A 16646-nucleotide genomic window follows, 5' to 3' on the forward strand; every position below is an offset into this window, starting at 1 on the left:
CTATATTAATACCTATATGACTATTGTAACACTTATATGGCTATATTAATACTATACTGATACTGTTATGACTATATTAATACTTATATGGCTATATTAATACTATATTAATACTTATATGGCTATATTAATACTATATTAATACATATATGACTATATTAATGCTATACTAATACTGCTATGACTATATTAATACTTATATGACTATATTAATACGTATATGACTATATTAATACCTATATGACTATATTAATACTATACTAATACATATATGACTATATTAATACCTTTATGACTATATTAATACCTATATGACTATATTAATACCTATATGACTATATTAATACATATATTACTATATTAATACCTATATTACTATATTAATACTATACTAATACATATATGACTATATTAATACCTATATGACTATATTAATACTATACTAATACATATATGACTACATGGTGACTATATTAATACCCATATGACTATATTAATACTATACTAATACATATATGACTATATTAATACCCATATGACTATATTAATACTATATTAATACCTATATGACTATATTATGCCTATATGACTATATTAATACCTATATGACTATATTAATACCTATATGACTATATTAATACCTATATGACTATATTAATACCTATATTACTATATTAATACTATACTAATACATATATGACTATATTAATACCTATATGACTATATTAATACTATACTAATACATATATGACTATATTAATACCTATATGACTATATTAATACTATACTAATACATATATGACTACATGGTGACTATATTAATACCCATATGACTATATTAATACTATACTAATACATATATGACTATATTAATACCCATATTACTATATTAATACTATACTAATACATATATGACTATATTAATACTATACTAATACATATATGACTACATGATGACTATATTAATACCTATATGACTATTGTAACACTTATATGGCTATATTAATACTATACTAATACTGTTATGGCTATATTAATACTTATATGGCTATATTAATACTATACTAATACATATATGACTACATGGTGACTATATTAATACTATACTAATACTGTTATGACTATATTAATACTATACTGATACTGTTATGACTATATTAATACTTATATGGCTATATTAATACTATATTAATACTTATATGGCTATATTAATACTATATTAATACATATATGACTATATTAATGCTATACTAATACTGCTATGACTATATTAATACTTATATGACTATAGTAATACGTATATGACTATATTAATACCTATATGACTATATTAATACTATACTAATACATATATGACTATATTAATACTATATTAATACCTATATGACTATTGTAACATGTATATGACTATATTAATACTATACTGATACTGTTATGACTATATTAATACTATATTAATACTTATATGACTATATTAATACGTATATGACTATATTAATACTATATTAATACCTATATGACTATATTAATACTATATTAATACCTATATGACTATATTAATACTATACTAATACTGTTATGACTATATTAATACTATACTAATACTGTTATGACTATATTATTACTTATATGGCTATATTAATACTATATGAATACTTATATGACTATATTAATACTATATTAATACCTATATGACTATATTAATACTATATGACTATATTAATACCATATTAATACCTATATGACTAGAGCTCTATGGGTCCTGGTCAAAAGTAGAGCACTACAAAAGGAATAGGTTTCCGTTTGGGACAAAGCCCTTGTTCTTGTCACCGTGCCAACCCGTCACCAACCCGTCACCAACCCGTCACCAACCCGTCACCAGCCCGTCACGCAGTGCCAACCCGTCATTATTTTACAGTATTGGTGTAGCAGTTTATAGCATTTTACTGCTCTCCATTAAAAGTGATGGCTTTAATTGGACCAGGTTGTAAAAGTGGTAAGAAAACATTAGGGCTATTAGGGCTGTTTCCCAAATAGCACCCTATCCCTTAAAAAAGTGCACTGCTTTTCCACCAGAGGGACGAGTGTGCCATTTAGGACGCGGGTAATCTCGTGTGGACATTGAGACGGGTTGTGTGACACGATCAGCAGGAAGTGCAGGAGGTAGAAATGACATCTTGATATCCTGGATTTGAGTGTTTATCTCACTGCTCTCGCATCGCTGTCAGACGAACTCAAACCGGTTCATATTCTATTATAAAACTAATAGAACCGTCTCTGAATATTATACAACTAATAGCACAAAACCGTCTCTGACTATTATACAACTAATAGCACAAAACCGTCTCTGAATATTATACAACTAATAGCACAAAACCGTCTCTGAATATTATACAACTAATAGCACAAAACCGTCTCTGAATATTATACAACTAATAGCACAAAACCGTCTCTGAATATTATACAACTAATAGCACAAAACCGTCTCTGAATATTATACAACTAATAGTACAAAACCGTCTCTGAATATTATACAACTAATAGTACAAAACCGTCTCTGAATATTATACAACTAATAGTACAAAACCGTCTCTGAATATTATACAACTAATAGCACAAAACCGTCTCTGAATATTATACAACTAATAGTACAAAACCGTCTCTGAATATTATACAACTAATAGCACAAAACCGTCTCTGAATATTATAAAACTAATAGTACAAAACCGTCTCTGAATATTATAAAACTAATAGTACAAAACCGTCTCTGAATATTATACAACTAATAGCACAAAACCGTCTCTGAATATTATACAACTAATAGTACAAAACCGTCTCTGAATATTATACAACTAATAGCACAAAACCGTCTCTGAATATTATACAACTAATAGTACAAAACCGTCTCTGAATATTATACAACTAATAGTACAAAACCGTCTCTGAATATTATACAACTAATAGCACAAAACCGTCTCTGAATATTATACAACTAATAGCACAAAACCGTCTCTGAATATTATACAACTAATAGTACAAAACCATCTCTGAATATTATACAACTAATAGCACAAAACCGTCTCTGAATATTATACAACTAATAGTACAAAACCGTCTCTGAATATTATACAACTAATAGCACAAAACCGTCTCTGAATATTATAAAACTAATAGTACAAAACCGTCTCTGAATATTATACAACTAATAGTACAAAACCGTCTCTGAATATTATAAAACTAATAGCACAAAACCGTCTCTGAATATTATACAACTAATAGAACAAAACTGTCTCTGAATATTATACAACTAATAGAACAAAACCATCTCTGAATATTATACAACTAATAGTACAAAACCGTCTCTGAATATTATACAACTAATAGTAAAAAACCGTCTCTGAATATTATACAACTAATAGTACAAAACCGTCTCTGAATATTATACAACTAATAGTAAAAAACCGTCTCTGAATATTATACAACTAATAGTACAAAACCATCTCTGAATATTATACAACTAATAGTACAAAACCATCTCTGAATATTATAAAACTCATAGTATAAAACCGTCTCTGAATATTATACAACTAATCTAGTATAAAACCGTCTCTGAATATTATAAAACTAATAGTACAAAACCGTCTCTGAATATTATACAACTAATAGTACAAAACCGTCTCTGAATATTATAAAACGAATCTAGTACAAAACCGTCTCTGAATATTGGCTTGTGTGGAGAGTTGCTGTTCAACCAAGGCAAATCAGATATGTATTATAGTCCATTGTAGCTAAGTATTTAAATTCAGCAATATCTACAATTTTGGATAATGACGAGTAACCTTGCCTGAAACCTGGAACATGTGTTAGCTCTGATAGCGAATACCTTTGAAACCTGGAACATGTGTTAGCTCTGATAGCGAATACCTTTGAAACCTGGAACATGTGTTAGCTCTGATAGCGAATACCTTTGAAACCTGGAACATGTGTTAGCTCTGATAGCGAATACCTTTGAAACCTGGAACATGTGTTAGCTCTGATAGCGAATACCTTTGAAACCTGGAACATGTGTTAGCTCTGTTAGTGAATACCTTTGAAACCTGGAACATGTGTTAGCTCTGTTAGCGAATACCTTTGAAACCTGGAACATGTGTTAGCTCTGTTAGCGAATACCTTTGAAACCTGGAACATGTGTTAGCTCTGTTAGCGAATACCTTTGAAACCTGGAACATGTGTTAGCTCTGTTAGCGAATACCTTTGAAACCTGGAACATGTGTTAGCTCTGTTAGCGAATACCTTTGGAACCTGGAACATGTGTTAGCTCTGTTAGCGAATACCTTTGCGGGATCACAAAGTTTTCTTGGCAGACACTTACCCTCTTGCCGGGTGGTCCTGGAGGTCCAGCTTCTCCAGAAGGACCAGATGGACCCTGAAACAACACCCCCCCGAACAGTTACAATAGGTACCACAACAACAACAACAACAACAACAACAACACCCCCCCGACCAGTTACAATAGGTACCACAACAACAACAACACACCCCCCGACCAGTTACAATAGGTACCACAACAACAACAACACACCCCCCGACCAGTTACAATAGGTACCACAACAACAACAACACACCCCCCGACCAGTTACAATAGGTACCACAACAACAACAACAACACACCCCCGACCAGTTACAATAGGTACCACAACAACAACAACACACCCCCCGACCAGTTACAATAGGTACCACAACAACAACAACACACCCCCCGACCAGTTACAATAGGTACCACAACAACAACAACACACCCCCCGACCAGTTACAATAGGTACCACAACAACAACAACACCCCCCGACCAGTTACAATAGGTACCACAACAACAACAACACACCCCCCGACCAGTTACAATAGGTACCACAACAACAACAACAACAACACACCCCCCGACCAGTTACAATAGGTACCACAACAACAACAACAACAACACACCCCCCCGACCAGTTACAATAGGTACCACAACAACAACAACACCCCCCCCCCCCGACCAGTTACAATAGATACCACAACAACAACACACCCCCGACCAGTTACAATAGGTACCACAACAACAACACACCCCCAACCAGTTACAATAGGTACCACAACAACAACAACAACACCCCCCGACCAGTTACAATAGGTACCACAACAACAACAACACCCCCCCCGACCAGTTACAATAGGTACCACAACAACAACACACCCCGACCAGTTACAATAGGTACCACAACAACAACAACACACCCCCGACCAGTTACAATAGGTACCACAACAACAACAACAACACACCCCCGACCAGTTACAATAGGTACCACAACAACAAAAACACCCCCCCGACCAGTTACAATAGGTACCACAACAACAACAACAACAACACACCCCCCGACCAGTTACAATAGGTACCACAACAACACCAACAACAACACACCCCCCGACCAGTTACAATAGGTACCACAACAACAACAACACACCCCCGACCAGTTACAATAGGTACCACAACAACAACAACACCCCCCCGACCAGTTACAATAGGTACCACAACAACAACAACAACACACCCCCCCGACCAGTTACAATAGGTACCACAACAACAACAACACACCCCCCGACCAGTTACAATAGGTACCACAACAACAACAACAACAACACACCCCCGACCAGTTACAATAGGTACCACAACAACACCCCCCCGACCAGTTACAATAGGTACCACAACAACAACAACAACAACACCCCCGACCAGTTACAATAGGTACCACAACAACAACAACAACACCCCCCGACCAGTTACAATAGGTACCACAACAACAACAACACACCCCCCCGACCAGTTACAATAGGTACCACAACAACAACAACACCCCCCCGACCAGTTACAATAGGTACCACAACAACAACAACAACACACCCCCCCGACCAGTTACAATAGGTACCACAACAACAACAACAACACACACCCCCGACCAGTTACAATAGGTACCACAACAACAACAACAACAACACACCCCCCCGACCAGTTACAATAGGTACCACAACAACAACAACAACACACACCCCCCGACCAGTTACACTAGGTACCACAACAACAACAACAACACACCCCCGACCAGTTACAATAGGTACCACAACAACAACAACAACACACCCCCGACCAGTTACAATAGGTACCACAACAACAACAACAACACCCCCCGACCAGTTACAATAGGTACCACAACAACAACAACAACACCCCCCGACCAGTTACAATAGGTACCACAACAACAACAACACACCCCCCGACCAGTTACAATAGGTACCACAACAACACCCCCCCGACCAGTTACAATAGGTACCACAACAACAACAACAACAACACCCCCGACCAGTTACAATAGGTACCACAACAACAACAACAACACCCCCCGACCAGTTACAATAGGTACCACAACAACAACAACACACCCCCCCGACCAGTTACAATAGGTACCACAACAACAACAACAACACCCCCCGACCAGTTACAATAGGTACCACAACAACAACAACAACAACAACACCCCCCCGACCAGTTACAATAGGTACCACAACAACAACAACACACCCCCCGACCAGTTACAATAGGTACCACAACAACAACAACACCCCCCGACCAGTTACAATAGGTACCACAACAACAACAACAACAACAACACCCCCCGACCAGTTACAATAGGTACCACAACAACAACAACAACAACACACCCCCCGACCAGTTACAATAGGTACCACAACAACAACAACAACAACACTCCCCCGACCAGTTACAATAGGTACCACAACAACAACAACACACCCCCCGACCAGTTACAATAGGTACCACAACAACAACAACACACCCCCCCGACCAGTTACAATAGGTACCACAACAACAACAACAACAACACACCCCCCGACCAGTTACAATAGGTACCACAACAACAACAACACCCCCCCGACCAGTTACAATAGGTACCACAACAACAACAACAACAACACACCCCCCGACCAGTTACAATAGGTACCACAACAACAACAACACCCCCCCGACCAGTTACAATAGGTACCACAACAACAACAACACACCCCCCCGACCAGTTACAATAGGTACCACAACAACAAAAACAACAACAACACCCCCCCGACCAGTTACAATAGGTACCACAACAACAACAACAACAACACCCCCCCGACCAGTTACAATAGGTACCACAACAACAACAACACACCCCCCGACCAGTTACAATAGGTACCACAACAACAACAACACCCCCCCGACCAGTTACAATAGGTACCACAACAACAACAACACACCCCCCCGACCAGTTACAATAGGTACCACAACAACAACAACACCCCCCCGACCAGTTACAATAGGTACCACAACAACAACAACAACACCCCCCCGACCAGTTACAATAGGTACCACAACAACAACAACAACACCCCCCGACCAGTTACAATAGGTACCACAACAACAACAACAACACACCCCCCCGACCAGTTACAATAGGTACCACAACAACAACAACAACACCCCCCGACCAGTTACAATAGGTACCACAACAACAACAACAACACCCCCCGACCAGTTACAATAGGTACCACAACAACAACAACACACCCCCCGACCAGTTACAATAGGTACCACAACAACAACAACAACAACAACACCCCCCCGACCAGTTACAATAGGTACCACAACAACAACAACACCCCCCCGACCAGTTACAATAGGTACCACAACAACAACAACAACAACACCCCCCCGACCAGTTACAATAGGTACCACAACAACAACAACACACCCCCCGACCAGTTACAATAGGTACCACAACAACAACAACAACAACAACACCCCCCGACCAGTTACAATAGGTACCACAACAACAACAACAACAACAACACCCCCCCGACCAGTTACAATAGGTACCACAACAACAACAACAACAACAACAACACCACCCCCCGACCAGTTACAATAGGTACCACAACAACAACAACACCCCCCGACCAGTTACAATAGGTACCACAACAACAACAACACACCCCCCCGACCAGTTACAATAGGTACCACAACAACAACAACAACAACACCCCCCCGACCAGTTACAATAGGTACCACAACAACAACAACACACCCCCGACCAGTTACAATAGGTACCACAACAACAACAACACACCCCCCCGACCAGTTACAATAGGTACCACAACAACAACAACAACAACACCCCCCCGACCAGTTACAATAGGTACCACAACAACAACAACAACATCATCAACAACAAGAAATAAGCTATTTGCCACACAAGCCTGCCGTCATTCACTTTGAACTGGAGGGTGTGTTTACAGGCAGCAGCAACAGCACGACATTAGATCATTAGAAAGCATTTAACAAAATACACCTGAATGGATTTCTGTAAATATGTAAATACCACGGGAGTCCTCTTACATTTGGGGAACTTCACATTCCTATTGATCAAACCACCATGAAAACATAGTCTCTCTCTCCCTCAGTTATGCATTTTTTAAAAAGCTACCTTTATTTAACCAGGCAAGTCAGTTAAGAACAAATTCTTATTTACAATGACGGCCTACACTGGCCAAACCCGGATGGCGCTGGGCCAATTGTGCGCCGCCCTATGGGACTGCCAATCACGGCCAGATGTGATACAGCCTGGATTCGAACCAAGGACTGTAGTGACGCCTCTTGCACTGAGATGCAGTGCATTAGACTGCTGCACCACGCGGGAGCCTAACGCTAGCTAGCTAGCTGCTGGGAGGATGTTGTCATTGGACGAGTGGGCGAGTGGCTGACATTTTACCCCCAACAACAAGATCAACAACTAATGCTAGCCAAAGCAAGATGAGCTAAAATCTAACGAGGGAACAGTACAGTAGGTAAAATCTCTCAAACTTGTCATCATTGCACTGATAGACAATGGGGAATAGTACTGTAGCCTGCTCGCCTTTCCTGCCAATGCATGCTTGTCCCAACCGCCGATTTTACACCTGAACGGGAACTTGCCTACCCGCCCGCCCGTTTGATCGATGCCAAATACATTTGATTGACAACTAAGAGATATTCTAACTGTAGTTAACAGTCATTTCAGTCATTTCAAGTTCAGAATCGCTAGCTAGCAAAGTGATTCACATTTCTCGCTAGCCAACCAAATGACACCTGCAACTTTAGCTGTAGCCACAGAAAAACGATATGGGTGGGAAGAAATCAGTCACTCAATCACTCGTCCATTGACAACATCCTCCCAGCAGCTAGCTAGCTAGCGCTAGGTTCCGTGTTTTTAGCTTGGTAAATCAATAGCTACATAAATAGATAGGCCTGGCTCGCAGTCGGTGTTTCTAATTCATCTCAAAGGTGTTCGATGGGGTTCAGGTCAGGGCTCTGTGCAAGCCAGTCAAGTTCTTCCACACCGAGCTCGACAAACCATTTCTGTATGGACCTCGCTTCGTGCACAGAGGCATTGTCATGCTGAAACAGGAAAGGGCCTTCCCCAAACTGTCACCACAAAGTTGGAAGCACAGAATCGTCTAGAATGTCATTGTATTCTGTAGCGTTAAGATTTTCCCTTCACTGAAACTAAGACATTTGACAAACTGACCTGTTGTAAAGGTGGCATCACTGAACTCTTCAGTGAGGCTATTCTACTGCCAATGCTTGTCTATGGAGATTGCATGGCTGTGCGCTCAATTTTATACACCTGTCAGCAGTCGGGTGTGGCTGAAATAGCCGAATCGACTCATTTAAAGAGGTGTCCACATAATGTTGTATATATCGTGTATTTGTGTACAAGACTACTCCCTACTTATTTTTTCTCTCCTCAATAACAACAACATCACAATCCTATAGCCTCAAGGGTCCTTTCCTGGTTAAATAAATCAAAACTTACTGGCTGACCAGCGTCTCCGTCATCTCCCTTGTCTCCGGCCAAGCCATCCAATCCCTGAGGAGATACAACAGAAAGACAAGTCAGGATATCACTTTCTAAGTTGATATAACATGCGAGATCTCTTCCTTTTTGCTAGCATCGATCATAATCTACTGTTACACTTCAATTCATTACATTTATACTGTCTAACAGGTCTCTGCCTAACTTCCCTCCTGTGATGCATCATGACATTCCCTTTATATATCCCCGTAGTACTTACACCAACTCCAGGCTCTCCAGGGGGACCTGGGTCTCCAGGGAAGCCAACGGGTCCCTAGAGAGAGAGAGAGAGAGAGAGAGAGAGAGAGCGAGAGAGAGAGAGAGAGAGCGAGAGAGCGAGAGAGCGAGAGAGCGAGAGAGCGAGAGAGCGAGAGAGAGCGAGAGAGAGCGAGAGAGAGAGAGAGAGAGAGAGAGAGAGAGAGAGAGAGAGAGAGAGAGAGAGAGAGAGAGAGAGAGAGAGAGAGAGAGAGAGAGAGAATACAAGATGTGTTTGAGCTGGAATCTGGAGTGTGAGCGGAGCGAGGAGCAGAGCTGGAACGGAACGAGGAGCTGGAGCCCAATTTGACTGCAGCACAGAGCGTCATTCCCAAAGGCTGGAGCGTCGGCCTTCTCACCCGCTCCAATTTCCGTCTAGTAGCGTTCACTGCGTGAGCCAAAGGCCCACCATCTGTAGTCTACTTGTGTGCTGCTATAGCCCCTTGCTTTAGCTACTGTCATGGAGTTTGCTAAATATTTTGATAAAGAAACTGATAACACACACAGGTGAAAAATCAAGGTACAAAGATGAGGACCAAGACCAAGAGGAGGAAAAAGATTTGTTCTATTATCTATACAATAGGTCATCATTGATTTTGGCCCAATAGGCCTGGAATATTCTCACGTTCAAGAAGCTTTCTGTTTTGATTGGGTTATTTTGCCTAAAAACCTTTATGGTTACCTATAGAAAAATATTTTAAAAAACAACTCTGCATCTCTGCCCAGCCGGGCAAGAGTGGCCAAACGGGTGTTTATCATCCCCAGTGGCTCTGCAAGTGAGGACAGGATATTCTGCAGGTCGGCTCTCCAGGCACCATCACACGAGCCTGAAGACACAGACTGGACAAACTCCTGTTTCTAAAAATGGAATTCAAAAGCACTGTAGACTGAACCTAATGAGGCATTTTACCTTTTAATTTGTATTTAATTCTAAATCACAGCTTATATGCACAATTTATATGTGTGATTAAAATAATACAATGAAATGTTATTTAAATAATGAGTGCTTTATGTTCCTACCAGCCTAGTGTGTCACACTCCCAAATGCTTCACAATGTATTTCTTCGTAGCCTATAGCCTTGAAATAATTCAAATTATATAACCTAAATGATTCATTTTTGTTCCTTTTTAGGCACCCTGTCTGGCTCCTGACCTGTTTAGTGTTTTTAAATGCTGTTTTAAAATGACATGTAGACTATTTGAAAATGGTAGGTCCAGGAAATCACAAAAATAGATGAGTGTTGGTTTGAGCGGCTTTGGAGCAGCATTTATTTCTTCCTTGTGAGTGTTTTTCTATTTTTATAAAAACTATTTTGGGAGCGTTTGTTTTTTAGTGGCGCGTTGGAACGGTGCACCGCCCCATGAGCGTTGAGTAGGATTTCCCCGACCGCTCAACTCCTCACATTCTCTCGCTGGAAACAGACACACCGTTGATCAGAATCATAACATGAGTGACTCTATGATTTAAAGTATCGGTTATAGATCCACAAACCGAAAAAAAATACTTTTGGTTTATCTTATTGTAAACATTGTGTATGGAGATGTTGTCAAAGATCTTTGAATATAGGGCCTGATGTGTCTTACGGGGTTGCCTTTGGAGCCATCGTCTCCTCCGGGTCCGCGTGCCCCTGCAGGTCCAGCGGCTCCAGGTGGTCCTGACTCTCCCTTCTCTCCTGTCTCTCCTCTGGGGCCCTGGAGAGAGATATCAGCATGGTTATCACATTGCTATCAGAACTATCTCTCCCTTCTCTCCTGTCTCTCCTCTGGGGCCCTGGAGAGAGATATCAGCATGGTTATCACATTGCTATCAGAACTATCTCTCCCGTCTCTCCTGTCTCTCCTCTGGGGCCCTGGAGAGAGATATCAGCATGGTTATCACATTGCTATCAGAACTATCTCTCCCTTCTCTCCTGTCTCTCCTCTGGGGCCCTGGAGAGAGATATCAGCATGGTTATCACATTGCTATCAGAACTATCTCTCCCTTCTCTCCTGTCTCTCCTCTGGGGCCCTGGAGAGAGATATCAGCATGGTTATCACATTGATATCAGAATTATCTCTCCCTTCTCCCCTGTCTCTCCTCTGGGGCCCTGGAGAGAGATATCAGCATGGTTATCACATTGCTATCAGAACTATCTCTCCCTTCTCTCCTGTCTCTCCTCTGGGGCCCTGGAGAGAGATATCAGCATGGTTATCACATTGCTATCAGAACTATCTCTCCCTTCTCTCCTGTCTCTCCTCTGGGGCCCTGGAGAGAGATATCAGCATGGTTATCACATTGATATCAGAACTATCTCTCCCTTCTCCCCTGTCTCTCCTCTGGGGCCCTGGAGAGAGATATCAGCATGGTTATCACATTGATATCAGAATTATCTCTCCCTTCTCCCCTGTCTCTCCTCTGGGGCCCTGGAGAGAGATATCAGCATGGTTATCACATTGATATCAGAACTATCTCTCCCTTCTCCCATGTCTCTCCTCTGGGGCCCTGGAGAGATATATCAGCATGGTTATCACATTGATATCAGAACTATCTCTCCCTTCTCCCCTGTCTCTCCTCTGGGGCCCTGGAGAGAGATATCAGCATGGTTATCACATTGATATCAGAACTATCTCTCCCTTCTCCCCTGTCTCTCCTCTGGGGCCCTGGAGAGAGAAACGTCACACCTGTAATCACACTGAGGATCAGTGGGTGTCACACCGGTAAAGTTTGATCTGTCCCTGTTCCCTCTATACCTGTTACTATCTGTCCCTGTCTGTTCCCTCTATACCTGTCACTATCTGTCCCTGTCTGTTCCCTCCCTACCTGTCACTATCTGTCCCTGTCTGTTATCTCCCTACCTGTCACAATCTGTCCCTGTCTGTTCCCTCCCTACCTGTCACTATCTGTCCCTGTCTGTTCCCTCCCTACCTGTCACTACCTGTCCATGTCTGTTCCCTCCATAACTGTCACTATCTGTCCCTGTCTGTTCCCTCCCTACCTGTCACTATCTGTCCCTGTCTGTTCCCTCCCTACCTGTCACTATCTGTCCCTGTTCCCTCCCTACCTGTCACTATCTGTCCCTGTCTGTTCCCTCCCTACCTGTCACTATCTGTCCCTGTCACTATCTGTCCCTGTCTGTTCCCTCCCTACCTGTCACTATCTGTCCCTGTCTGTTCCCTCCCTACCTGTCACTATCTGTCCCTGTCTGTTCCCTCCCTACCTGTCACTATCTGTCCCTGTCACTATCTGTCCCTGTCTGTTCCCTCCCTACCTGTCACTATCTGTCCCTGTCACTATCTGTCCCTGTCTGTTCCCTCCCTACCTGTCACTATCTGTCCCTGTCTGTTCCCTCCCTACCTGTCACTATCTGTCCTGTCTGTTCCCTCCCTACCTGTCACTATCTGTCCCTGTCTGTTCCCTCCCTACCTGTCACTATCTGTCCCTGTCTGTCCCTCCCTACCTGTCACTATCTTTCCTGTCTGTATCCTCCATACCTGTCACTACCTGTCCCTATCTGTTTCTTCTGACACTGTAAACAGATAGAGGAGCAGACAGCCGTGTCGATATGTTGTGACGGACGCTGAGTAGAGGAGGAGAAAGGGTCCCCTATGGCTCTGGTCAAAATGAATGCCCTGAATAGGGAACATGGGTGTCATTTGGGTGACAAGCCAGAGAGTCCTATCAGGGACTAGTGTTCTGTACTGATTAAACCTGACAGCACCACACAACCACAAACCACAGCATAACCAACAATCAATGATTAACGCTCTGATATGAATTTAATGGGGCTGGGGTTTGGATGGAAGCACAGCTGTAATCTATGATATTGATCCTAATTTATTATCTTTCTGAGAGGGGAAGGGATAATCAATGATCACAACCAAATGCTCTGCTGGGAAATTATCAATTCGAAAATATGGATTGACCAAGCTGCCGGCCAAAGTATTTCCTATGGAGGAAACCCCAGTAAGGACCAGCCAGACTAGAAGAGTTGGATACAGTAAGGGACCAGCCAGGCTAGAAGAGTTGGATACAGTAAGGGACCAGCCAGACTAGAAGAGTTGGATACAGTAAGGGACCAGCCAGACTAGAAGAGTTGGATACAGTAAGGGACCAGCCAGACTAGAAGAGTTGGATACAGTAAGGGACCAGCCAGGCTAGAAGAGTTGGATACAGTAAGGGACCAGCCAGACTAGAAGAGTTGGATACAGTAAGGGACCAGCCAGGCTAGAAGAGTTGGATACAGTAAGGGACCAGCCAGGCTAGAAGAGTTGGATACAGCACATAGGCTACAGTAAGGACCAAGCTGTGGTGCTTTGTAGCCTTGTGAAAACAGCTAATAGGATTCACTGTACATTTGCCAGACGACTCAAACTGAAATATTTCCTCTGCTCTATGTTCGCTACAGACTTCAGTCTGAGACTGACATCATCGAAGTCGTTTGCGGTGACGTCAAAATGAGGGAGTGTTGTACAAAACAAAGTCATCAGCGGCTGGATCGTCTCTAACCAATCAGAGTATAAAAGACAACGACGGATTTTTCAAAAGGTCGCTTTACCCACGTGTGTTCTTCCCCCTGTCATAGCCTGGTCCCAGATCAGTTATACCTTAACTTCCCCCTGTCATAGCCTGGTCCCAGATCAGTTATACCTTAACTTCCCCCTGTCATAGCCTGGTCCCAGATCAGTTATACCTTAACTTCCCCCTGTCATAGCCTGGTCCCAGATCAGTTATACCTTAACTTCCCCCTGTCATAGCCTGGTCCCAGATCAGTTATACCTTAACTTCCCCCTGTCATAGCCTGGTCCCAGATCAGTTACACCTTAACTTCCCCCTGTCATAGCCTGGTCCCAGATCAGTTATTAACTTCCCCCTGTCATAGCCTGGTCCCAGATCAGTTATACCTTAACTTCCCCCTGTCATAGCCTGGTCCCAGATCAGTTACACCTTAACTTCCCCCTGTCATAGCCTGGTCCCAGATCAGTTATTAACTTCCCCCTGTCATAGCCTGGTCCCAGATCAGTTATTAACGTCCCCCTGTCATAGCCTGGTCCCAGATCAGTTATACCTTAACTTCCCCCTGTCATAGCCTGGTCCCAGATCAGTTATACCTTAACTTCCCCCTGTCATAGCCTGGTCCCAGATCAGTTATACCTTAACTTCCCCCTGTCATAGCCTGGTCCCAGATCAGTTATACCTTAACTTCCCCCTGTCATAGCCTGGTCCCAGATCAGTTATTAACTTCCCACTGTTGTCGTGATGAATAGTTCAGAGCTGAGACTGTCTAAACCATGACTGTGATAATGATGATGTGTGAAGAGAACGCTCCGTCTTTCCCCTAAGCTGTGAGTCATCAGAAGGGGACGCAGTAAGGGGAAGGATTCTCTACTGTGACTGTCACAAACAAACAATGTTCAATTACAGGAACAACCTCGATTTGTAATCTAATCACACACTGCTAAACATAAATGAAAATACTATACGCTAAGAAATGTGTTGTTTTCCCTGTTTTATCTGTTCTAATTATCATTTATTGAATGACATTTTAAAGATTTTCTGTATTTGAATCAAACGGGATACTTACTCCACCACCAGGCTCTCCGGATGGTCCCGGGTTGCCGGCTTCACCGCTCTCTCCCTTTTCTCCATTACCTCCCATTGAACCCACTCCACCAGGAGGGCCTTGGGCACCCTGTGGATAGGATACAAAACAACCAATCAATCAATCCACCAACCAACCAACTGTCCAGTCAACCAATCAATCAATCAATCAATCAACCATCCAACCAATCAACCAATCACTACATTAACCAACCAACCAACCAACCAATTAATCCACCAACCAACCAACCAAATAACCAACCAATCAGTCATCCAGTCAACCAATCATCCAGTCAACCAATCATCCAATCAACCAATCAACAAATCAATCAATACATCAACCAACCAACCAATTAAACCACCAACCAACCAAATAACCAACCAATCAATCAATCAATCAATCATAAAAAACGCCAGGTCATCATAACACAGGGTATGGAGTAGCATGCAGTGTAATGACATGTTAAACTATTCATAATAATATACGCTAGTGTAATGACATGTTAAACTATTCATAATAATATACGCTAGTGTAATGATATGTTAAACTATTCATAATAATATACTCTAGTATAATGATATGTTAAACTATTCATAATAATATACTCTAGTATAATGACATGTTAAACTATTCATAATAATATACTCTAGTGTAATGACATGTTAAACTATTCATAATAATATACTCTAGTGTAATGACATGTTAAACTATTCATAATAATATACGCTAGTGTAATGATATGTTAAACTATTCATAATAATACACTCTAGTATAATGATATGTTAAACTATTCATAATAATATACTCTAGTGTAATGACATGTTAAGCTATTCATAA

The 16646-nt window shown here is 41.6% G+C and overlaps 1 protein-coding gene across 1 annotated transcript in view; it reads right to left on the minus strand.

The window, feature by feature from the left end:
- LOC139560287 (collagen alpha-1(XI) chain-like) overlaps positions 1–16646 on the minus strand; it is a 229228-nt gene that overhangs the window by 31460 nt on the left and 181122 nt on the right. The window contains exons 47-51 of the mRNA XM_071376929.1: positions 15792–15899; positions 11815–11922; positions 10196–10249; positions 9937–9990; positions 4373–4426 (exon numbers count right to left, since the gene is read on the minus strand). Of these exons, the coding sequence (XP_071233030.1) occupies positions 4373–4426; positions 9937–9990; positions 10196–10249; positions 11815–11922; positions 15792–15899 (378 nt within the window). The remainder of the gene's footprint in view (positions 1–4372; positions 4427–9936; positions 9991–10195; positions 10250–11814; positions 11923–15791; positions 15900–16646) is intronic.

The sequence above is a fragment of the Salvelinus alpinus genome, chromosome 30 (assembly GCF_045679555.1).
Source record: "Salvelinus alpinus chromosome 30, SLU_Salpinus.1, whole genome shotgun sequence".
Classification (NCBI taxonomy): Eukaryota; Metazoa; Chordata; class Actinopteri; order Salmoniformes; family Salmonidae; genus Salvelinus; species Salvelinus alpinus.